General features: G+C 55.0%; 2 protein-coding genes across 11 annotated transcripts; one reads left to right on the top strand and one right to left on the bottom strand.

Moving 5' to 3' along the window:
* Positions 1 to 1,688: 1,688 nt before the first annotated feature.
* Positions 1,689 to 11,581, bottom strand: HEMK1 (HemK methyltransferase 1, mitochondrial release factors N(5)-glutamine). Of its 8 annotated transcripts, none has more exons than XM_077777249.1 (11): positions 11,502 to 11,581; positions 10,137 to 10,485; positions 9,764 to 9,855; positions 9,356 to 9,449; positions 5,179 to 5,313; positions 4,786 to 4,892; positions 4,463 to 4,512; positions 3,431 to 3,539; positions 2,532 to 2,627; positions 2,267 to 2,380; positions 1,689 to 2,109 (listed from the first exon to the last, which is right to left on the bottom strand). In XM_077777249.1, the coding sequence occupies exons 2-11, from the start codon at positions 10,362 to 10,364 to the stop codon at positions 2,016 to 2,018; spliced, it is 1,119 nt and encodes a 372-aa protein (XP_077633375.1). In that variant the 5' UTR covers positions 10,365 to 10,485; positions 11,502 to 11,581; the 3' UTR covers positions 1,689 to 2,015. The 8 variants fall into 8 exon arrangements, with proteins under 8 accessions (XP_077633375.1, XP_077633376.1, XP_077633380.1 ...); XM_077777250.1 differs by having other exon boundaries at positions 4,786 to 4,850; XM_077777254.1 differs by lacking the exon at positions 10,137 to 10,485 and having other exon boundaries at positions 9,356 to 9,487.
* Positions 11,582 to 13,069: 1,488 nt separating this feature from the next.
* Positions 13,070 to 21,804, top strand: CUNH3orf18 (chromosome unknown C3orf18 homolog). Of its 3 annotated transcripts, XR_013338313.1 has the most exons (6): positions 13,070 to 13,252; positions 14,917 to 15,308; positions 18,267 to 18,292; positions 18,819 to 18,966; positions 20,219 to 20,913; positions 21,118 to 21,804. XR_013338313.1 is itself a non-coding variant. In XM_077777066.1 (5 exons), exons 2-5 carry the CDS (start codon positions 15,075 to 15,077, stop codon positions 20,297 to 20,299), a joined length of 489 nt encoding a protein of 162 aa, XP_077633192.1. In that variant the 5' UTR covers positions 13,070 to 13,252; positions 14,917 to 15,074; the 3' UTR covers positions 20,300 to 21,804. The 3 variants fall into 3 exon arrangements, 2 of the variants coding, with proteins under 2 accessions (XP_077633192.1, XP_077633193.1); XM_077777066.1 differs by having other exon boundaries at positions 20,219 to 21,804; XM_077777067.1 differs by lacking the exon at positions 13,070 to 13,252 and adding an exon at positions 14,508 to 14,560 and having other exon boundaries at positions 20,219 to 21,804.
* The last annotated feature ends 1,848 nt before the right edge of the window (positions 21,805 to 23,652 follow it).

Raw genomic sequence — 23,652 nt, 5'->3', positions numbered from 1 at the left:
GCCTGCATCTCTTTATCAGAGGAGTCAAGCTTCATGTTTTTCTAGGAAGGGTTGTCCCCAAAGGTTGCTCCTGGTTCTGTGACCCCAGCTGCCCCTACACTGTCACTCCCATCATTACGTTCTCTTAGGGTGCCATATCCACATGCTTGCCAAGACCTTTCCTCAGTGATGGGTCCAAGGCCAGGAGGGTGAAACCATCAAGGAAGCCATTACTGGCTGAGGTGTGGTCCAGGCTGTGGGACAAGGGGACAAGTTGCCCTAAGATACTGCTGAAGACAGCAGGAGCTGAAGGGCACAGGCAGGAGTAGATGGGCAATACTGGTAAGGACCTAGGTGGGCAAAGGTTGGAGAGCACAAGGGGGCTCAGAAAGCTAGGAGCCTCTCTCTGGCTCTGCCCTACCCTCCCAAGTTCTTTCCAGACAGCCATGATGGGGAGTCCCTACCCCTCCTCAAAGGAAGTCAGGAGCAGCATGGAGTCCATGCAGCTGGCATTGGGCAAGGAGCAGGACACAGGAGTCCTAGGAGCTGCAGTGTGGCCCCTGCTAAGGCAGATGTGAGCCTCAGCCACAGTAGGGGAAGGAGTGGGTCACCCAAGCCAGGTATGAGCCCAGCAATACAGACTCTCCAAAGGCAGGGACCTAACTTCCCATCTCCACTTGGCTATCTCCCACCATGGCATGTTAGGCAGGCCACATCTTCTCTTGGGGAGTCCCTTCTGGAGGAGTGAGCACTCAGATACCAGCTCACATCCCACCTGGCTGACCGAGAATAAAATGAGGCTGCCACCTAACACTGGCCTTGGAGCCAGAAGAGCCAGCTCCTTGCAGGGAAAGGAGCTGCCCAAGGTCCCGGTGCAAGACACAGCCCTGGAACCTGAATCCTAGCTCTAGCAGAGGATGCTGCCCACCAGACCATACTGCCTCTGGCCACCGCACCACCAGGTCAGGCCCTTGAAAGTGCCAGTGGGCTGAGCCAGCTTGGTCTGGCATGTTCCTCAGGATCCGCTCTGATGTAGAGTCACACCAGCACTTGCCAACCTGGAGGTTTCCTGTCACTGTGGACAGAAGGGGTGGGCTTTCAGGCCTCCTAGTGGCCACAAATTTGCACAGACCAGAGCTCAGGTGGAGGTCATAACCTGCTACCTGCTCTGTCTGGGCTTCTTACTCTCCCCAGCTCCAACCAGGGACAGATGGGTTACCTGAAACTGCAAGGTCAACTTGGAAGGAATGTTTTAGCCAAAAGCTATGAGAATAAATAGTAAACATAAACGCTGATTACTCCTTACTGGCTCAAGCCCTCAGTGAAATAAATGTGGACAGGTGACACCAGAATGGTGCACGAAAGACCCTCAGCCTGATCTCCTCCAGCAAGCAGGCAGCCAGCTCTAAGTTGAAGTTCATATGACGCGCCTGTGCTCAGAGCCTAGACCCAGTCAGAGTGTGTGAGAATGTACCTAGGGCAGTTGAGGGCTAGGTCGAACCCTAAGAGTGAGCTGATCAGTCCCAAGCCCCTGGCATCCAAGGCCAAGAGGATCACCCATGTGCCTTTCTCCACACTGCACTTTCACACTCCCACCAGGTGGGAGACTGATGGCTAGTCTTGCTGGGGCAGAAGGAAGCTCTTACCCCCAGCACTGCCTGGGCACAAGGGGCCAGGGGACCCACAAATCACAATACCAAAACATTAGATGACTACTTGTTGGTCTCTTGACACTTTATTGGCCATATCTCCCAACATCCCCAAGGTAATTCCACCCACAGACACATTGAGCAACCTATCCTTGGCCACACTGATATGATGGAGCCCAGAATGGGAACCTAGGTGTGCTCAGTTCTGAGGAAACTATGGATGCCATTGTTCTTTGCCAACACAAGAAGGACATCCCACCCTTGCTTCTATCCCCAAGACTCCTAGAAATGTGGAGCATGGGTAATCACAGAGCCATAGGAAATATCATAAGTATCTGGGTTCAGGAAGGTGCCATCACCTCCCTCCAAGCATTCCAGGAAGAAGGATCAGCCAGCCACTCTGGCAGGCTGGGGCCCCGGCATGGCTTCTGCAGGCCAGCCACGCTGTGGCCCAGACCTCCGGATATGCAGGAACCTGGGCCTAAAGAGACAGGGACAAGAGGTCAATTATTGCCTGGATCCCACGGGATGAGCAGAGCATGGGAACAGCATGCTCTCCCTACAGCCAGAGCTGTGGATGGCCTGAGTGGAAGGACCAGTGTGGCTATGGAGGCAGGGGTGGGGCAGGTAGAGCTCACCTCCCACAGAAGTCCTTGTGCACAGCCACAAGATCAAGGGACAGGTCAGGCCGGCTCTGAAGCCAGCTGCCAACAAGCTCTGGATGTCTTGGTTCCACTTCCAAGAAGATGCTCCTACATGAGGGAGAAATGGGTCCGCTCAACCAGGCAGGGCTAGGACCTGCACTTCTGGGTTGCCTGGACTAGGAGGGGTGGGGGCAGAATGACTGTCAGGGCAGGCCTAGTACACACTGGGACAGATCCAGGAGACCCACCCTATCCATACCCAGAGTCCTTCAGGAGCCAAGGTGCCAGGGCCAAGATGTGGGTAATGATGTCCATGCCCTCCTCTCCACCATCCAGGGCTAATGGGTCTTCATAGCTGAAGGGAAAACAGTGGAAGGTGAGAGCCTGGGACAGGGGGTAAATTAAGCTGAGCAGGGCCCTCCACAAAAGGAAGATCTGAGGACATAGAGGGAGACCCCAAATGGCAGCTCTGATTCCCCTACTTCCTATAGGCAGCACCCTACCAGGCAATGCTAAGCGTGCTTAGTGAATCCCACTGACTGATAGCGAAGTGAGGCTGTTCCTATGCTTGGGCGGGGGTGGGGGCGGGTAACGGGGGCTGGAGCTGGCTAGACCATTCCTGAGAGTCTGGAAAGAGGGAGCTAGCACCTTGACCCACATTATCACTGCCTCGTTCAAGGGCTTCTGGGCTACCCCTAGTTCTCAGCCCTTGTTTGAGAACAGGATGGCTCACTACAAAGCCTGGAGAAGGGTCTTAGTCCCAGCCTTCCTGCTAAGCCCCTACATGACCTTGGACCAGGCACCTTCCCTCTTCGGGTCTCAGTCTTCTGTAAAATGATGTACCCATTTGAGCACCTTCTGTGTAATATGTTAGTCATTGCTAAGTCCTCCTCATGGCCCTGCAAAGGTCTACCACTCCCCTTTCAAAGGCAGGAAATGAGGCTCAGAGAAGTTTAGTGGTTATCTAATGGTCTTAAGTGGGAGGCAGAAGCTGAATCGAGTAGGTCTATGGGCTCCTGAGTGAGCCTCTCTTTCAACATCACTGCCTCTTTCAGTCCCCTCTCCCTCCCCGGCCCTCCCAATGCTGTAGTTCTTCCAAGGCAGACACATCCCCCAAGGCCTTCTCAGGCCTGGCCTCCCTCCTACCACACCCTGCACCTGCGGATTTCAGGGGCCAGCTGCTCCATGTCTTGCTGGAAGATGTAGGGAGGGTTGCTGATGATCAGGTCCATGGGGCCCCAGGGCAGTAGGTGTGCCCAACTCCCCTCTATGGTCAAAGGAAACACACAGCAGATAACAGGTGGCAACTCTACCTGCCACCATATCCCTTGGGTAGTCCCCCTCCCCAAGCCACACCATGGGCCTATCACTAGACCTGACAACCCAGACTTGCAGATTAGTGCCCAGGGTCTCCAGCCAGCAGCCTGGTCAGGAGTGTGTATACTCTAAGATGGCAACTCTTCACTTGGAATATCCTTGCCTTCTCTCCTTCCTGTCAAAAATCTCAGCTCAAGTGCCACCTTCAGGAAGACCTCTCTGACTGCGTAGTCAATACAAGAGCCTCTGTCCTGTGCAGCCCTACTGGCCATGCCATATGCTGCCCCATAGCCAACATGGACTCAGTGTGTGGAGGGCATGCCTGGTTTGTCAGTCAATTCCTGGCAACTCTGCTTATCAGCTCCATCCAGGTGCCAGGTGCTACACCAGGTGTGTCACACTCTGTGGAGGGTGCATATGAGGCTCGAAGATCTTGTGGATACATAATAAACCGGAACTGCAGCCAGAAACCAGGGACACTCTGCAAAGGTGTGGGTGAGCTATGCTATGCCTGGGCCAGGTAGGGGCAGGGTGGGTAGCCACTAAAGTATTAAAGTATTTTGGTCTTAAAGCTTTTCTCCTGAGCTTCTGCTCATCTCTTGACAACAAGCAAGCCCTAGTTAAACTCACTAATTATAGGGGTTCAGAAAGTAAGAAAGACCCTGTGGCTGGTCCCTGCATGGGTCAGGTCAGCCCAGGAGGCAGCAGAGACTTGCCTGTCCTCAGCAAGGATTGGTCTAAGATACCCCGTGTGTGTGTGTGTGTGTGTGTATGTTGGGGAAGCCCTCCATCCATCTCTGCAGAGTGCCTTATCCACCATTTAGCGCCCGTGCCCAGGATCCCCACCCCAGGGAACATGGGTAGGGAAGATACCTAAAGTCACATCCAGGGGAATGATCTGAATTCTGTCCAGCAACCGAAGCCTGGAGAGATGGGAAGTGAGGGTGAGCACAGGTGAGGCTCCTACTGGTGGCTACCAGGACTACGAGAATAAACACTTCTTGGACTGTCAGTTATATGGTACCCATCGTCCTTCATAACCCTGTGGGACCCATGTCAGGCCACCCCTCCCCACCTCCTCTTTCTTAGGAGTAGAAAGCAGACATCAGTGAGTTTGAGATCTGAATAGGGATTGAGATCAGGTCCCAAAGTCAGACTTCCCCAACCCTAACCCTCTGTCCTCCCAGCACACCTACCTCTGAGCATTCTCCTGGGTCAGGCAGATGGCAGCTTCTCCTTTATCCACAGCAATGACTCGGCTCTGCCCCAAGAATAAACGATGGGAATGTAGGGAGCAGGGTGCCTGTAGAGGCCAGGGCTGGGGATCAGAGCTCTCCTCCAACCCCCTACCAGAGAGGAGGGAAATACCCAACAGCCATTCCCCTCTCTGTAGCCAGGGTCTGGCCAGAGAGAAGGGGACAAGACTTAGAGGCTATGACCATGATGGGCTGGGGGCAGCCCTGTCTTTCCACATCTGGCCACCTCCTCAAGTGCTTCCAGCAGAAATGGGTGGGGAAAGGATCTGTGGGATAGTGAGTGGTAGTCCCAGTCTACTCATGGAGGGGCACAGGGATGCAGAGGGGGCTCACCTGGGGAAGCTGACTCAGCAGGCTAAGGGAGATGGCTCCCGACCCGCAGCCCACCTCCAGGATGAGGGGGCCACCTTGGGTTCCCACTGCACAGGAACTCTGGGTCACTTCCTCCAGCACCCATTGAACCAACTCCTGTGAGGCAAAGGGGTCTGGATTAGAATTAGAGACAACCTGGTTCTCCAGGGGGTCTTGGCACAGAGACCCAAGCATGGTTAGCCCCTATGTGAATGTAGAGGGGTGTCTAAAGCTAGACTGAACTTTATGTCAGGCCATGGGCAGGTCACTCTGCCTCTCCATGCCTCAGATTCCCCATCTGTAAAACTGGGCAGGTGAGATAACCCACCTCATCAGAGTGTTGGGGAGATTAAACAGAAACGCATTTGTGAGACATGGGTCCCATTCCTGGTACATGGTAAGTGTTCAATAAACCCCAGCAAGCCCTTTTATAGATAGCCTCCTGTTTTATGCTCATGACAATGCTAAGAACCATGCCTGATGGTCCTTAGCCACTTTCTCTATGACTGGCCCTGCTTCTAGAGCTTTCCCTCCATTAGTTTGTTGGAGCCTCACAACTGGCCCATGAGGAAGGCAAGGCCCAGGGGTCAAGGCCCTTCCTGGAGCCTGGTTTACACTCATGATGGTCAATTATCAGGGGCCAGAGCATCCCCAGCTTCTTTATAGAGCTGAACTTAGGAGGCTCCCAGGGAGGGACAGGGACTTGCCTCCATGGAGGTGGGGCATAGTAGGAGGAACACATTCCTCTCTAAGCCCCATATCCAAAGGGGGCTGTGGCATGATACATAGGGCATGGGGATAAGTGGGTATGGTGTGGTGGGAGGTGCCTGATTGCACCACACCTGCCTTGGGGGCCCCGGGACACTTCCATACATTGTTGTTTTGGAAACAGCAGGCTTTCAAGTCTTGTCTGCCCATCTGGCACCTGCAGGGACTGTGCATGGAAACCAATACAGGGTAGAGGTGAGGGTGAAGGGCTGCTGTTGTCCAGTAGCCAACCATTTCTAATGAGCAGTGGAGTGAGGGCCTAAACAGCCAGGCATGGAGCTGGGAAAGGGCAGTGTGCTTCCTTCTCAAAGGCAGCCCTTAGGAGAAGTCTCCTACTTGCGACTCCTGGGATCCTAAGCAGGGCTGGCTCAGGGAATGGGCAAAGGGGTCAGCAAGTGGGTGCTCCCTTCATCTATAAAGAGGTCCACCTCTCCAGGAAGGCTTCTTCACCACACCCCTGCCAGGCTCTCTCTACCATAAGTCTACCATGGCTCCTCTCCATGAGTCTAAAGTCCAGGATGCGGTTCGCCTCTCCCACCAGACTGAAGGCTCCATGATGGGAAGACCAGGAATCTAACCTATCACAGTGTGTCCTACAGGCAAAGCCTGACTCTCAGAGGGGCCTTCTGGCTACTTCCCAAGTACTGGGCAAGCCCTCATGGTTGTGGAAAACCATCCTCTAAGCCTCAGACCCCCCAGATTCCCCCAAATCCCCAATATCAACAGTCAAGCTCAATGGCTCCAGATCACTTAGACCCATTTGCCATATAAGCTCCTCAGTGCTGAGCCCCAAAAGGCATTTTATCCTTCCAGGCCTCCTAATACCCTGTGCCAGGGTAGCAAGTTCAAGGCAGAGAGGACTTAGCCAATGGGTCCAACCCTTCCTGTTTCCCTCACTTGCTCCCACCAGTACCAAGCACTACTGGAGAAAGTAGGAGTGCTCGCAGCAACCTGGGCCCACAGCACTGGGACTGCCATAGCGCGAGCAGTCTAGAGCTGTGGTGGAGAGACTGCAGGCTCAGCACTGAGGCCACTTACTGAGCAGCTGGTAGGACAGCTGAGGCTTGTCAGGGGTGTAACGTCTCTTGGTTTCCTGGCCACAGACAGACCTACTCTGGTTGGAGAATGACCCGTTGGCCAGCCACACTGGCCAGCCGCCTCATAGAGACACCCCTGAACTCAGAGAGACATGTCACATATGAATGGCCACACCAGGCAGCGTGTGAAGCTGAGAGACTGGGCCCCACTCCCACCAGTGTCCCCTGGACCCTCTATTACACTCCAGACCACTTGAGGACCAACTTGGCTATGGGACCACTGTAGGGGTAGAGACTATATGCAAGAAGCCCAGAAATTTTCCTCCTCACCGAGAGAAGAGCCTCCAGCCTCCAACAGCCTGAAATTGGTGGCTCTTTACAGGAGGCTGAAAGCTGAGCTGTCTCAGACCCAGAGCTCTTCTTCCAGGTGAATAAGGGAAGAATCCAAAACCATGATGGGGTAGGGATAGAAGAGAATGTGGGGAACAGGCAGCTTCCCTCAAGAAGTCAGCCCAAGGCCTCAGCAGGACCTAAATGCTGTGAATACCCTCCATTCAGATGCTCTGAGACAGCAGCCCCATGAAGGTGGCACTGCCTCTCTCAAGCCAATCACAGACAAGGCACTGAGCCTCCCACACCCCACAGAGCCTCACCTTGCCAGGTTCAATATGAATGGCTCACACTTTCGGCCTTGGGTTTCCCACTGTACACACTGCCAGCCTGGGGACTGAGCCACCTTCCCACCCACGGGGAAAGCCCAACTCATCAAGCCACATGCCACCTACAACTTTGCATTTCTGACTTCTGCCCCCGTCATCAGAAACTGCCCTTCAGTGGATAAAAAGAACACAGGCATCATGAACTCTTCCCTGCACCCATTCTCCCTACTCCCTGCCACAGGCCACGTCCTCTCAAGTTCTTGGTAAAGCACCCCCAATGTGGCTTCACATTGGGGCAAACCTGGCAAGTTCTCAGAAATGTCTGCACAGTGAGGTGAGGACCTGGCCTTCCAACCACAGCCTCCCCCTCTGTTCCCCCCTCCCCCAGCTCCTTGCAACAGAGCTGCTCTCTGGCCCAGACCTGCACAGGAATGGGGGCGGGGGGCGGGGGGGACACCCATGTGAGCCAGAAGTCCACATCCCACATTCAGAACCCTGGAGTATATGGCTGGTGCCAGGTCAACTCTGAGGGGACTCAAAGGTCATCATGGTAGCTTCCCTCCCATGTCCTGACCCTTAGCAGCCTCAGGAGACAGTGAATGACTCCCAGCCAGAGGTCACATGCTTGGGAAAGACACCGGGTAGCCTCCCAAGAGCCTATGGGTGGCAGACCACCACTTCTTGCTCTGGATCTCTGCACCCCATCCCAGCTCGTCCAATCCCAGATGGGGCAGCCCTATGGGAGATGTGGGGCCCTGACCCAGAGTCAGGAAGTCCAAGTGCTGCCCCCATACTCTTCCACCTGGAAGCCCTGTGACTTTAGGTAGTTCTCAGATTCTCTACTGTCCTCCCAGCACTGGGCTGTAAGGGGAGGACCTGGCCTCTGAACCACATGATGTGGAAATGAATGGGCTCAGAGGGTTTCTTGGCCAGGGGAGAGAGGCTAGGAAAGAAATGGAACTCTGGGTCCCTGTCTGGGCAGGTGAATGAGGCCTGATCTCTCCTAGGAATACTTGTATGCCTGGGTGCCTTTTGAGAAACACTCCTCAAAACCTGGTGCCCTCTAGCTTGCCCATCAGCCCACACACAGCCTCATCGACCTGCTCTGCTCTCTCTTGACTCCCTACAAGGTCAAGGGGAAGCCCAAGAAGGGCTACAGAATGTATCTGTTCCAGAATAAGGGGGCCTCACCAAGGACCAGTATCCCTAGGCCACACAATCCCTAGTCCTAGTAATTTGAGAGACACAGGTGATTACCTGACCAGACAGTGGATCTAAGAGAACCAAGTCACAGATTCCCTGACCCAACCCTCTTATCATCTGGGTCCAGAGGAGTCAATGACTTGCCTGAGGTGACATAGCTGTACCAGGCCTGCAGGCGTCCAGCTAGAGCCCTATCCACTTCACCCACACCTCCTGAGGAGGAGGGCATTTTCCCCCCATGGAATGGGTAGGCCAGGCTGGGAGCTGGAGCAGTGGTCTGGGATGTGAGGACAGTCAAGGAGGCCAGCAGGAGACCTCTGCACGCGTGGCCCCACCTATCAAGCCTGCCAGGAGACACCAGAATGGAAGAGGAAGGCCTCTGAGGACAATAATCATGAGGTCCCAGCGCCCTCTGGAGGAAGTCTTGGGCAAGACAGGTGCCCTAAACCCCACCCTAATACCCATTCTGCTCTGTCCTGGTGGCACACCTACCTCGGTTTCCGGGCGAGGGATGAATACTGGGGGGGCCATCTTCAGAGTGAGCCCTTGAAAGTCCCACTCCCCAAGGATGTACTGCACAGGCATCCTGCAGAGGAGGCAGCTACGTGACATCAGTGCCAGAGCCTGGACCAACAGGACCATGACTGATTTGAGGGATACCACTTGTGGGATACCAAAAGTATCAGGGTCGTGCCTCATGTGCCTCAGGACTGAGCCAAGGCCTCCCCTCCCTTCCTTTCTTTCTAGTCGCCTGATTCCTCTCTCATCAATCCGTCAGACCAACACCTTTCTAGTCCTTGGACGCTTTCCTCCTCCCTGACCATGAACTAGTTGGGCTGGGGGAAAACCAGACACCTGTTCCCCATGCAGAACCCTCAGGTCTGGCCCGTGGGTGCTCACCTTTGCAATCGACAGCTACTCAGCTTCTGGACATGCTGTAGCTGCCAAGGGGTCAGGGGCTGGGTCCGAAGTACTGGCCTCAGGCTCTGAAACTGCCCCACAGAGAATGTGAGTGGCTGCCTACCCTGGCCCAGGTGTAGGTGGGCAATGCTTGTGGGCCCAACACTGACCACCTTGATCATCCCTGGATCCCTACTGCCTGGCACACACTGTAATACTTAGCTGGATGAATAAATAAGTATCTAAGACATCCCTTCAGAAAAAACCCATCACTCTTAGCTTAGCATTCTCAGTGCGGCAGTAAAGCCTGGATGTTCTTCCCTAAGGTTTTCCCTCCCTTATCTTCTGCCCTCTTAGCAACACTGCACTTAACTGTTTTGGCTCCAAGGACATGAGCAACGATGTACTCACTGGATGCCTGGGCCTCAGGAATGCCCCTCTTCTCAAAGACTGCAGTCCAGTGGCTGACCAGCTCTGTGGCACTCAACAACCCAGCCAGGGGCAGACAGGGTTGCCATGAGCTGAAGGCCCAGTCCCTGGTGCCTCCCCTCCTCCCCAGGCCAGACAGGAGGGCCCAGAGCATTCGGCCCCCAATCTCCATGTCTCAGGGAAAGGCTCTCCTGAGTGCTCCCAGGTCCCTAAGTCTTCCTCGTGTCAGCCACCAAAGATGGTCACTGGCTCTGGCTCCTCAAGGTGGCTCTGATCTAGATGTGACTGCCAACCTGGAAGAGAAAAAGAGAACCAGGAGAGCAGCTGAACCTTGTGTGACCCACTCTTCGCTGACCTGCTGCCTGAGAGAGGGCATGCTCTTGCTCTGCTACCTCCTTGACTCCATTTTAGACCCTCACCCACCTATTTGATTCTTCTTGTCTTGACCAATTGTTTTCATCACGTTTTTAGCTGAAGTGGGCTGAACCCAGAGCTGAGTCCCTGGTGATGGGTCGGGGCTCAGGTTTGAGGGTTGAACAGATCTGCTCCATCTAGTGTGTGTTACTTGGGAAAGTCATTATTTCTAAGTTTCAGTGTCCTCCATAAAATGTCCACGCGAACAGTGCAGTAGACAATGAATGTCAAGGGCCTGAGAGTCAGCTCAACACACAGGAGGGATTCAATGTTACATGCTCTTAACTAATATTGCAAGAGAAGAGACTGCCTTTGCTTGGGAACTTTGCTTTTGACATTTTACATGTATTTGACTGATTTGTATGCTAAAATTCTCTGCCCCTCCTGCCTACCCCCCCACCCCCCATTTAACCCATAATCCTAAACATCAGCATAAATTCCCAGGTTAAAAAAAAAATGACAATTACTTGTTAACTTTATACTTCAGTCATCACAAACAAGATTTAACAGAAATTTTAAAATTAGTGGTCCCCTAAGGTCCACTGTCGCAGGGACTAAGGTCCAAACTAGCATATACTGAGCACCTTCAGAGACAAGCTGGGAGGGAAAGCGACTTGCCTAAAATAGCCTCGCTGGAACTGTCCAGGCAGGACACAAACCCACGTCCTCCGGACTCCAGAGGCAGCTCTGTCCACCTGAGCGTTGCCCCAGGAGGAGCCAAGGCCTGCAGTCTGGGACGCAGCTTCCCTCTCAGCTCTGCAAGGCATCGTTAATGACCCAGGCGAGGTCGCCTCTCCCCCGGCCTGTTTCCTCATCTATATAACGCGGAGTGAGGGGGTCTCGAGAGTGCTGCAGTTCAGGGGCACCCGTCCCGGTTCCCATTTCTAGCACATACCGGCCTGAAGAATTACCCCGCCCGCCCGTCGGGATGAAGACACCACCGGGGCATGGACCCCGGATATGCAAGACCGCGGTGAGTGCCCTCGGATGACCTGCTTCCGGGGTCGGTGCGTCTGAGAAAGGACTCGGGCGGACCCAGTCGCCCAGTTCCAGAGTTCCTAGTGTTACTGGGCTCCACGCGGGAAGCCCCTTGCGGGCTGTTGTAGCCCGTAACACAGGTTACGCCCGTAGCCCACGGGCGGGAGAGTGCGTGGATATGTGGGAGGTTGCCCTCTGGGAGCTAGGTCCCGCCATTCTTCACGGAGGGGACATGGCCCCAGCCCGCGGGGACTACTACGAGCTAGTGTTTCGGTACCCGGCCGCGGTGGTATGCTGTCAGCCCCAATGGGGGCGTGCCAGCAGTCAGCCAGGGTTTGAGAATTGGAGCGCGACGTCCAGGGGCGTGGTCTAGCCTAGCCTCTGCGCAGGCCAAGCAGCACTTGGACGGATTCCTGTACTGGGGGGCGGTAGCAGTTTGAGGGCGGGACCCAGTGTTCAGGACCTGGCGGAGAAAGTAGTCCGAGCCGGGCTGGGGGCCAGAGGCCACTAGACCCCAGGGCCGCTTTTGACCCTCTTGCTCCCAGGTTTTAGGATTTGGACGCTGGAGACCTGGGTTTGAATTCTAACTGTTGGCGGCTCACTCTATGGGCCTCAGTTGCTCCTTTGACAAAACTCATGGCAGTGTCCCACAAAGTGTGACCTGCTGACGCCCTCCCACCAACCACCAGGATCTATTGTTAACTAGATCACTGTTTACGATTATTAAACATGAAGTTTCCTGGGCTCGGTCCCAGACCCATGGTCCTCATAAACTCCCCTTGTAAACCCGAAGATTAGAAGGTATCCGAGGGTACCTCCCCTGAGATGATCGCGCTGTGGAGGGAGGCTATTATGAGGGGTATATGTAGGATTGTGTCAGGATTCCCAATAACAATACCAATCTAATAATACCATTCTGCTTCCAACTTCTCTGAACTCAGCTACCTCATTTCTAGCCTGGGGTGGGTGTTTACCCAAGAGCCCTCTCGGTAGAGCTCATCTGAGCAGGAAGCCGAGCCCCAGGGAGGGGAAACATCTTGCTCTAGGTCACAAAGCCATGGAGGGGCGAGCCAGAGTTCAACGGAGGTCCCAGGACTCCCAATCCAGTGCTCTCCCCCAGCCTCCAGCTTCTGTCTGCATTTTGGAAGCACGCGTCTATCTCAGAGGAGGTGGAGCTCGGCCTGAGTTCTAGTGCAGTAAGAGCTTGGCCATCCAAGGCCCTCTACCCTACTTCAGCAAAGGCCATGGGGAGTGAGGGGTGGTCTGCAAGAACCGACACCCAGTGTCCGGCTCCTTCTGGGGGCGGAGCCAGGTCCGAGCGACAGGCAATCAGGCCAGTGCCGGGCGGGCTCTGGACCTGACAGCCAATCGGGAACCAGGGGCGCGGAGCGGGCAGGGAAGGGAGGCACTGGAGCGTGGGGGACCCGTGGGGCTACTCGCCTCGGCCCCACCCCCGCGGTGGGTCCAGGCCCTGCCTGTCCCGGCCCAAGCTGCCTGAGCCGGCACTCGCGGCTGCCTGCGGTGCGCTGTAGCCGGCCCCGCCCGCGGCTCCGAGCGCACTGGGAGGGCGGACCTGGGGTCGGACCCGCAGCCCCTGGCCCTGGCCTCCTGTCGATCGCCACCACCCCTAGCCTCTCCAGCTGAGCTCGGCGTCCCAGAGAGGATTAAGTAAGTGCTGAGGTCGCAGCTTTTGCGCAAGAATGGAGGAATCACCGAGTCGCAGAGCGGGGATGGGGATTGGAGCAGGGAGGACTGAGGAACCTGGTAGAGAATGGTATGCGGGTTCTCGGAGGTCGCGGTGCCAACGCATTTCACCCGATTCCTTCTCTTGCCCTTTGGACCTTCAGGCAGTCCCATACAGTGATGGGCAGGGCATTTTCTCTGCTTTGGATTGAGGAGTAAACAGAGCCCAGAGCAAGAGTTAAGGGTCTGGCCCAAGGTCATGTCTGGGGTCAGAGGCAGAGCCAAGAACGAACCTGGGACTGCTGACGCGTTCAGTGAAGCTGGAGGGAGAGGGAAGAGAGGGATGAGCCCCCATATGTCTCTGCCAACCTTACCCCTTCCTAAGGATCCATCATTAGTGTATACACTCCGTACACACACACATGCACGCACACACACTCACACGGGTGGTCAGTGTTTAGATTTTAGGGAAATCTGTGTGGCCTGCACAAGGAGGCACCCCACATACACCCATGAGCTAGGACAGGAAGGTACGTGTGCAGCCATGGGCTGTGTATCTCCCCCTTCTCCCTAGGCCTGCCCTTCTGCAGCTTGGCTGGGACCCCTTCCCACTTACCCGTACCCTTACCCTTACCCTTACCCTTACCCAGCACCCTCTGGCCTGGGAAGACCTAAGCCACACCCTGTCGTGGGCACACCTCCCACCCTCTCCTCCCAAGGGAGGAGGGAGGGGACAAGGAGCACCTCAGAGTGGGAGCTCCATCCCTTCATCTGAAGATACGCTCCCTGCTCACCTTGTTTTCCCTTGTCCCTGGCAGCTCCTAGCTCTCCCATGGAGGTCCATTGACCCTAAAGGCCTTCAGAGAAGTCGTGCTAGAGGACCTGACCTTAGCCTCTCTCCCCTTCCTGCCTTCTGGACTCTCCATACCTGCCCCGCCCCACTGCAAACACAGCCTGGATCACACAATGGGCTGGGTCCAGGGGCTTCTGTGGCTCCCCTTTCCCAAGTGTGCTGGCCATTGGTGAAGGTCTATATATTGGGTGCTGACTGTGGGCAGGGGTTGCACTGAGCTAAGTCTTTTCTAGGGACCAGTTCATGCTGCCATTTTAATGACCCTGTGAGGGAGGTGGGGTTTTGTTTTTGTTTTTTGTTTTTGTTTCTGTTTTATCTCAGACTCAGGAGAACTGAGACATAGAAGTGGAGTGACATGCCTAGAGTCATCTGACTCTTGGGCAAGTGTTTCCCTCCAGGAAAGGAAAAAGCTGCAGTATTTTTTTTTCTTCAAGCAGGAGGTGAGGGATATGGGGGGGTCACGGAGTGAGGAGATGGGAAATGCAGGGAGTAGGGGTGGAAAGGTGGCTATTACTCAGAGGAGAGACTTTTTCTTTCAAACCTCCCCATCACCTTTCTCATCTTCCAAGTATGATCACTATGGTTATCATACCCTTGAAGAAGGGGCAAGGTGTTATTTTCACCTTCCTAAATCCACGTGGGAACTGTACATAAGTAAAGCACATGTCCTGATGTCCCTTGAACTTGCTTTTGCCCTCAAACTTGTATTTCCCCAGTACCTTCAGAACTTAGGAGTACTTAATGTTACCACTGAGTCCTGTCCTAAGCCTCATGTTTTTTATTCTTTCTTTTCTAGCACCCAAGGAGGAGCCAGGGAGCTCCCTTTATCCAAGGAGGTGGCAACCTGCAAGTATAGTGGGGGGCCACAGGCTGGGACACTACTGATGTCAGAATCAAGTTGGTGGGTTGGCTGACCACAAGCAGTGTCTCAGCCAGGGCCCTCTCAGCATCAGCATGAACTCCAGGATCCCATCTGCTAGGGGCTGGTTCAGCAGCCACCCACCTACCTCTGAGCCTGACCTGGAGGCTACCACAGATGGGCCAGCTTCTGAGACCACTACCCTCAGCACAGAAGCTACCAGCTTTAATGACACTAGAATCCCTGATGTGGCTGGTGGCACAGCTGGTGTGGGCACAATGCTTCTGTCCTTTGGGATCATCACAGTGATTGGCCTGGCTGTGGCCATGGTAAGAGCTGGCAGGCTGGGGCTCACTCAGGTAGCTGTCAATCGGAGGCGGGTGGTCAGTGTTTAGATTTTAGGGAATCTAATCAGAAGATGATTATCTGTTAATGATAGCACAATCTTCCCCTTCTCCAGGGATTTGTCCACTGGAGACCCAGAGACCAGAGAGGCTGCCACCAATTGGAAGAACCAGAGAAGGTTCTCAGGATACATGGGGGTTTTAAGATGGGCCATGGGGGCCACGTAGGAGTTGGAGAAGAGGTTGTTCCAGGTGGAGGGTCCTGATGGGCAAAAGTTTGGAGGCAGGGAGGAGGTTTGAGCAGCAAGCAGAACAATGAGGCAAGTGGGAGGAGGGGTACAATAGGAGTAGAGGCCAGAAGGCCATGGGAAGAGATCCTGGGCTGCAGAGTAGGGGTGGGATGCTCCAGGCATGGCAGGCTGCTGGCCGCATTCATTCACTTAGCAGTTATTTACTGGGCATCTGCCCTGGACCAAGCCTTCAAGTCTCCAGACACTCAGGAGACAAGGTCCTGCCCTATGGTTCTTCAGGGCACTAGGAGACAGGTAAACCAAGGATGCCAAAGCCAGCCCAGAGGGACTGAGCTGGGGAGTTGGGCAGGAGGACTTTCTAGGGTAGGTGGTCAGGGACACCTGAGGAGGCAACATTACAGCTGAGACCCCAAGGTGGAGGCCTGGCCCCAGTATCACAAGAAGGGGCAGAACTGGGCAGACATCAGGACCGAGGTGAACTGGGGTAAGAATCGAAGGTGTTCCCTGATAGTGGATATGTTTCAGGATCTGGTGTCTGTCCCTGCAGATATGGGCCCTCCCCCTGATATGCTACATGGACACTCAGAATGTCACTGAGGGACTGCTGGAGACTGTGTTGGTTAAGACCAGGAAGAGTGGGGGTGCAGCTCTAGTCCCCCAGGTTGGCTCACATCCTGGCCACTGCCCCACGCAGGCTCTGATGGCTAGCCTTAGGCTCAGGAACATGTTGCTCTGGCTAATTAGGGCTGTGGATGGTCCATCCATGACCTGGCTGGAGCTGCTGTTAAACCAACGTTGCCATATGGGCCCTGTAGGCTCCAGATCGCTGCCAGGGAACAACTGCTGGCCAGCAAGCAGGGCCAGGATGCAACACACAGAGTGAGCAGGCTCCTGGGGCAGGGGCGAGGCAGAGTGCCAGTGTTTCCCCATGGCACCCATGTGGCCGTTAAATAAACTGAAACAATCTTACCTCAGAGAAAATATAGGATCTGGAATCTGCCCTTTTGACTCTAGGCAAAAGATTTTGACCCAGGAATTTTGGAGGACTCCCTTACACTTCATTGTGGAGGAATGTTCAGATGGCCAGGAAAAAGGGCCTTCTTGCCCAAACCAGAGAGGTAGGAAGATTGTGGGACAAAGGCAGTGGAGGGCAGGAAACAGCTCGTGGGCACTAGCGAACAGGTTCAGAAGTGCTCCCTGAGTGCTGCTTCCTCTCCTCTCTTGTCAGCAGGGCCAGGCTGGGTATGGGGAGGGGCAAATTGTGCCGGGTTGTGTGCCTCACACAAGAGTGGTATGGGCAGGCTTCCTGCAGGAAGCAACACTGCACCTGGATGGTGAGGAGTGGGGAAGATTTGGAAAGGAAGGTATGTGGGAGGGTGGTGTCAGTAGATGGGGCAGAAGGAACAGCAGGGCCAAGGCATGGAGATCGGATAAGGGTTCTGATATCTCGTGAAGACCTGTCTGTAGGACAGGGCCCAGGACAGAGAGGAGGGTTTGGGGCAAGACCAGAGCAGAGGGAGGAGAGGGAGGAGAGGGAGGAGAGGGAGTCCAGGTGCTGGGGCTAAAGCTGCTGGTTCAGGGCAGATAGGGGCTGGGCCTGAGACCTGGAGCTCCCCTGGCATCCTTCCGACAGGACAGCAAGGGTATCATCCACATGTGACCCCTGAAGGGATGGGAAGCAAGGGGCACATCAGTTTCTTTTCAGGCCTTTGGGGTTTCCGAGGAAACAAGCAGCAAGAGGAACTCTGGGTCAGGCTGGAAACCCAACTAGATTTGGGCTGTGAATGAGGCACAAAGGATGTGAGAGCCACAGAGGGTTTGGGACAGACCCTAGAGACATGGTTTTCCCCAAGGTAGAAATGACCATTCTCTTGGCAGCCAGAAACCACCAGTTTAGGGAACAGTCAGGTGGTGGCAGAGGTCCCTGGAGTCCCTGCCTTGGTGGCCAACCCTTCTTCCCCCTCTCAGTGCTTTGTATCAGGATGTTTTGCTCCCTCCCAGAGTTCTTAGGTCTTGCATGTTTCCTCAGGCTGCCTAGGCCTTTATCTTTGAATCTGTACAATGGGGGTTAGGACCCAAGAGCTTTCCTACATTCCTCCAGCATCTGAGCTCTGGGGTTTAGTCTGGGCTGCTATTCAGGGGCTCATGCTCTTCTCCCCAGGCCATGTCCACTGAAGGCCATCAGCCTCCCACGAAAACCTCAGAAGCCCAGCCCAGAGCCTTGCCTGGAGCCACTCCCCTGCAGAGTCTGGCCACTACCTGTCCCCTGTTCTTTTTGCCCATCCATGGCTCTGTACTCCCTGGGGGGAGTTGAGAGGAGGAGGTGTGCTGAAATCTTCCCTCCCCCTTCAGCCCTGAGGAGTCCGAGGCAGGTGCTGAGTGGCTGGAACTGCAGTCTGTACTGGCAGAGATAGGGTCCTCCTGTCTGCAGGCCGGGTCTGCCTGTGTGGTTCTCCCAGGCTGGGCTCCTCGAGCATGAACCTGCTCCCCATCTCGAAGCCCAGGCACTGTCAGCAGCTGATAAATGTCAAAAGGAGGCACAGATGTAAGATGTATGTGTCCCTGGGAGGGAATACCCTGAGGACATGGGGATCCACAGTTCTCCCCATCATCAGCCTCAGGATGTACCCTGTCCCAAGGGACTGCTGGCTAATCCATTCCCAGCCATTTGATGCTGCTCCTTCTCTTGCAGGTTTTATACATCAGGAAGAAGAAGAGGTAACTCCCCAGTTACCACCCAAAACTCCAGCCTGTTGGCAGTGTTGGGTTGGACTCTAGAAGACGTGGGTGGGAAAAGAGAGTCCCAGCAACATTGGGACCCCTCTCCCTGGTCAGGGAATCAGGTCCTCTTCTGGCCACTCGTAGTTGGGGATGAATACTTTCCCTCCGGGAGCCCTGAGCCACCCTTGTCCCAATGCCCTGAGCTCCAGGTCACTGACTCCCCTTCCCTGCCTGGCCCCCAGAGGCTGTGGACCACCCAAGGCCCTGGCCTAGGCAGTCCCATGGACCCCACAGATGATGCCTCCATGGTCATGGCCCCATCTGGTCCCAGGAGTGGGTAACTATCTATCTGAGGGGTGGTACTGCAGGTATAAAAATAACTTTCATTCAATCCCAGAGGAAATCTTGGGTCCCCTAAACATAGTTGTGTGCTATGGCTCAGCCGGGCATCAGGCAGAGCCCGAAGGGCTGGGGGGAGGGGAAGGGCCTGCCATGCCCCCAGCAGCCTTCCCCTTACCCCCAGGCTGGAGAAGCTCCGCCACCAGCTAATGCCCATGTACAACTTCGACCCTACGGAGGAACAAGATGAACTGGAGCAAGAGCTGCTGGAGCACGGGCGGGACGCTGCCTCCATGCAGGCTGCTGCCTCTGTGCAGGCCATGCAGGGCAAGGTGGGCACTAACCAGGCTCCCCACCCAGCCTGCAGGCTGCTCATGAGACCTCTGCCCCCACCCTCCCTCCTTGCTCATGCAGCTTTCCAGCACCTGCCATGTGGTCAGGTGGCAGCTATCGGGTATATGGGTTTTGTCAGGTTTGTTTAGAAACTGGCCAAGTTTCCCTGTGGCCACCTATAAACTGACTGCACAAGGCCAGGGCAGCCCTGGGGTCCAGCCCGGCTCTGCCCCTGCTAGCTTAGTGATCTTGGCAGCCCCCTTGGCCTCTCTGAGCCTCTGCTTTCTTGTCTGCAAATGAAACCCCCAATTCTTGCCCTCTGTGTCCCCACATCTTGGCTAGGAAAGCAGGAGAGGACTGATGGAAGAGATTATTGGAAACAGGGAGGCTGGTGCCTCTGCCCCCCTGAGGGCCCTGGTCCTGAGTGGGTCATGGTTGGGGTCAGATTCTGGAACAGGGCACCTCCGAGTACACTAGGGGATTCCTAGTAACTGACAAACCCCTGGTGGGTAGAGACCCCAGCCAAACTTGCTTCCTATGTCCAAAGGGTTAGGTACCTGTGTGGTCACCCTGTCAGAGCCACTGGATTGCCTGGCCACTTGCTACTAGTCCCTAAAATCCCCAAGGGCCAGAGCAACATGACGAGGGCTGGTCTCTCCCTGACCCATGAAACCCCTTTGCATTTCTCCTTGCCTTGACCCCACAGGTTGCTGGGGGAGAGGTGCTGGCCCTGCCAGAGGGAGAATTAGGAGATTGGACTCAGGAAGAGTCCAGACTGGGAGTCCAGAGAACTCCTGGTTTTGCCGCCAGTTCTGTGGCAACTGATCAGGCCACATTCCCCACTTGGGATATTTGGGAAATCAGGCTGAGAACCTTGGTCCACCCAGCCCATAGAACTACTGACAATTTGACAGTTGTTTCCTGTGCGCCTCCCTGCCTCCCTTGGTCCAGCCCCTGTGTTAGGGCTAGAGGGATACAGAGGTGAGCCCCTTCTGCTGGGAGAGAGTGGTGCATGCATAATTAACCCAGCCTCTGGGCCCACAGGGTAAATGCATGCTGGCCAGTCGGTGATGGCTGTGGGTGGGGAGGGGCCATCAGAGCCAGATGGTATATCCAGGCTGAACTTAGAATTCCAAATGGAAGGCATAGCTGGTGCCAAGTGAAAACAGGCAAACCCAGAAGCAAGGGTGGAGGTGGGCCAGAGACTGAATGGCCTTGGTCAAGGTCCCTGATGCCCCTGTCTCTCTGCAGACCACTCTCCCCTCTCAGGGCCCACTGCAGAGGCCCAGCCGGCTGGTGTTCACCGACGTAGCCAATGCCATCCATGCGTGAGTGGCCTGGGGACAGGCCTGGACTTCTGATGAAGACACCTGCCACAGTGCCCATTGAGCTGCCCACTCTGTGATTGTTAAGATCTACTCTCAGGACCTGCCCTGCCAAGGCCCAGCTATTCCCAGGACCCACCTGCTGACTCTCCAGGCTCTAAGAGAGGCCCTGGCCAGGCTGGACATCTGGCTACTGATGTCCCCTGATCTGAGGGCCCTGGCATGGAGGGCATCCCTCATGTCAGGAAGGTTGAGAGCCATGCTAGCTTCCTTGTGTCCTCCCCAGACCCCTCACATCATGGTCTGCTCCTCTAATGTGGAGGAAGTGGGGGGAGACATGGGATGGGAGGGGAAGGGGGAGGAGAGTAGGGAGGCTTTCCCCTTTGTCAGGGAAAAATTCTGACCTGTCTTCAGAATCTGGAGCCTCCTCTGGAGTGGGGAGAGGCAACAACCAGGTCGCCCCAGGAGAAGCCCAGGGATGATGCAAGACCTGCCAGGTGGGCAAGGATGCCAGGAAGAGGGCTGCTCCTGCCCAAGGCCCATCTGTATTTGAGAGGATCGGTGAGGCCTCCCAGCCACCTTTCCTGGCAGCCAGCTGTTGGCTGGGAAAGAGGAAAGGAGGTAGGGGAATGGGTATAGAGGAACGCAGTGCCGGGACATGCTGAAAAGCCTCAGGCATGTGTGCAAATGTGCCCAAATGCAGGCATGTGCGTGTCCCAGCGCAGAGTAGGATGGAGACCTTTTGCATGTGCCCCACCCTCCAAGTCCACCCCACCCCTTGATGTGCGTGGGAGCATCAGAATAGGCCACCTTCTCTGCCTTCAGTGTTCAGGACTGAAGGAAGAGGAAAGCCAAGGTGAAGGTCCTGCTGCCCATCTCATCTCTTCACTGGGCTCTACAAGCCAGGTAACCTGCTTCTGAAAACGGTTTCCTGTCCTGGTGTATATTGGGGATCTAGGGCTGTGGGAGAGGCTACTGGCCTGAGGGCAGTGGTCACAGGCTGTGGGCTATCTGGGGACATTCTTGCTGCCTGAAATGGGGTGGGGATAGCCCCATGGGAAACAGACCTATTTTTTGAAAGCATAGACCACCCACCCATTGTCCACCCACCCCACACCCCTCAGGAATTCTACCAATCTGGGCATGTGGGCAAGGCATGGGGCCAAGCCAGACCCCAGGAGCTGGGCAGTTGTCTACTCTGGGCATGCATGCGCACATGAGCATGCACAGAAGCATGCCCCCGTGCCCAGCCTCGTCACCATTGCTGTCCTCCGCTGGCTGGAGGGGATGCGGGGGCAGCAGCACAGACCTTCTGTCAGGCAAATATCACATGTCAGGATGTGAGGGCCAAGGAGGCCCGTGTGGGGAAGATTTGGGATGTATTCCCTCCTCTAGATGCTATAAATACATTAGCACTTGAACCAACTGGAGGGCTGTGTGTAATTTAGGATGCACAGACGCTGTAATTTAACTCACAGCATCTCCATGTGAGAGCATTAAAGATGTAATTAAGATGTTTACACAAAAAGAGTGTGAGTCTGTGACACTTGGGGTGTGAAACCCCAGGAGGGAGGGACAGGATGGGTGAGGGGTTGTGTGGGGGCCTGGCGTAGTCACTTAGATCCCAGCTATGAGCTGGCAGCCTCATTGGTTTTCCTTGAACTATCTGATGAAATGCCTCTGGCCCTGAGTTCAAGCTGCTGTGGGGCCTCATGTCTCAACTCTGGAATGGAGTCACAATGCCTACCGTCCCCTTGGGTGGAGAGGCTAAGTGGACAGGACCTTGTGGGACCTGAGGAAGGAGGGAGCTTAAGCCCCAAAGTCTAGGGGGAGGTGTGGTGCCTCAGGATCCATAAGAACTGGGTCTGAAACACAAAAGAGAACACAATAATGTGGCCTTTCCCAGATCACAAGGGTGCAGGGGGTAGGTGGGGTTGGGAAGCCTTAAGGTCATTTGCGTGGAAATCACCTACAGGGTTCAGAGGAGTTTGGGAAGAATGACACCAGGGTGACCAACTGTCCTGGTTTTCTCAGGACTGCCCAATTTTAGCATTGAAAATCCCACAAACCAGGACTCTAAATGACATCCAGATCCTCCCCTAAAAAGCTGAGCCTTCAGGTCAGCATAGGAAACAAGGACAGGGTGAGCACCTGTTCCATGGTGGAGGGCTGGGCTGCAAGCCAGGGTTGCAGGACAGGGCCCTGGGTATATGTGATGCCCCAAGCATTCCACAGGCCACCCTCACTGGGGTCAGACAGATGGGCCTGTCAGTGACAATCCTAGTCTTGTGGACTAGCAGAAGGATTCCTAAGGGTAATGGGGTGAGAAGAGAGGGGTCGATGGGCTGTATGCCCCCATCCTATCGGGTAACCCCTCAAAACAAAAATGTGGGGGCTACAGAGGACTTGGTGTCTGAGGGGCCCTAAAAGAATGAGGCCTATGGAGTAAGGCTAGCACCTAGGGACTAGGGCCAAGACGAAGGCTCCAGGAGGACCCTGTCCCCCATCTCTCCTGCTGCCTGCCCCATGCCCTTTTCCATGGGTGAGCCCAGGTAGGTGGACGGTGCAACTTTTTGAGGGTGACAGGGCCACTGCCTCATCCCTGTCCCTTTGCAGATACCTCCTACCCACCTTCTATTTGCTAGCTCTCTCTCTCCCAATCCTGGAAGAGACCCAAACTGCCTGCACATTCCCAGGCCTTCCACAGAGCATGGGATCAATAAATATCAGGATGAAAGGATTCAGATGATGTGTCCTTGTGACCATGGGCTTGGCGGGCTGACCAGAACTCTCCTCACTGCCCTCAGCCAGGCCAACGGGATGAGAAAGCCAGCTTGCCTGCCCTTACTGCTCCTGAAATTGTCTGTTAAAGGAGGCCCTTTGGAAAAGCCCCTGCTAGACACACACACATCGATAAGTGAAACCTCTATAAATGAATAGCAACCAGGGCTTTGGGGCAAAAGCTGCAGCAGTTTGCAGTGGGTGCTATCGCATGGACATGGATGGGCACCTTCAGAGGAAGCCATCTTGTTTAATGAAGTGAAGTGTCAACTTCCAGCCAAAGTGTATACAGTAACCTCATTGCCTGGCTGCAGGGATACCTTCAGAATGTAAAGGTGGTTCTTGTGGAGGTAAGCCCAGAAACCAGTAGAGCAGTCTAACCTTGCTATGGATTCCTTCCAGAAACATTACTGAGCCCAGCACTGTGGTCCTATCAGTGGACCAGCTCCATTGGTTGGTATCTGCACCTTCATTTGAGATGGGAGGGGGAGGCAGGTGCCAAATAGGAAAGAAGGATGATTGTGTGTGTGTATGATGTGTATATATATACACACACTATGTCTATATATCTTCATATCT

The sequence above is a fragment of the Crocuta crocuta genome, unplaced genomic scaffold, assembly GCF_008692635.1.
Source record: "Crocuta crocuta isolate KB4526 unplaced genomic scaffold, BGI_CrCroc_1.0 scaffold77, whole genome shotgun sequence".
In the NCBI taxonomy this organism is placed as follows: Eukaryota; Metazoa; Chordata; class Mammalia; order Carnivora; family Hyaenidae; genus Crocuta; species Crocuta crocuta.
Note: the sequence above shows the minus strand (reverse complement) of the source record. Positions and strands in the feature narration are given on the sequence as shown.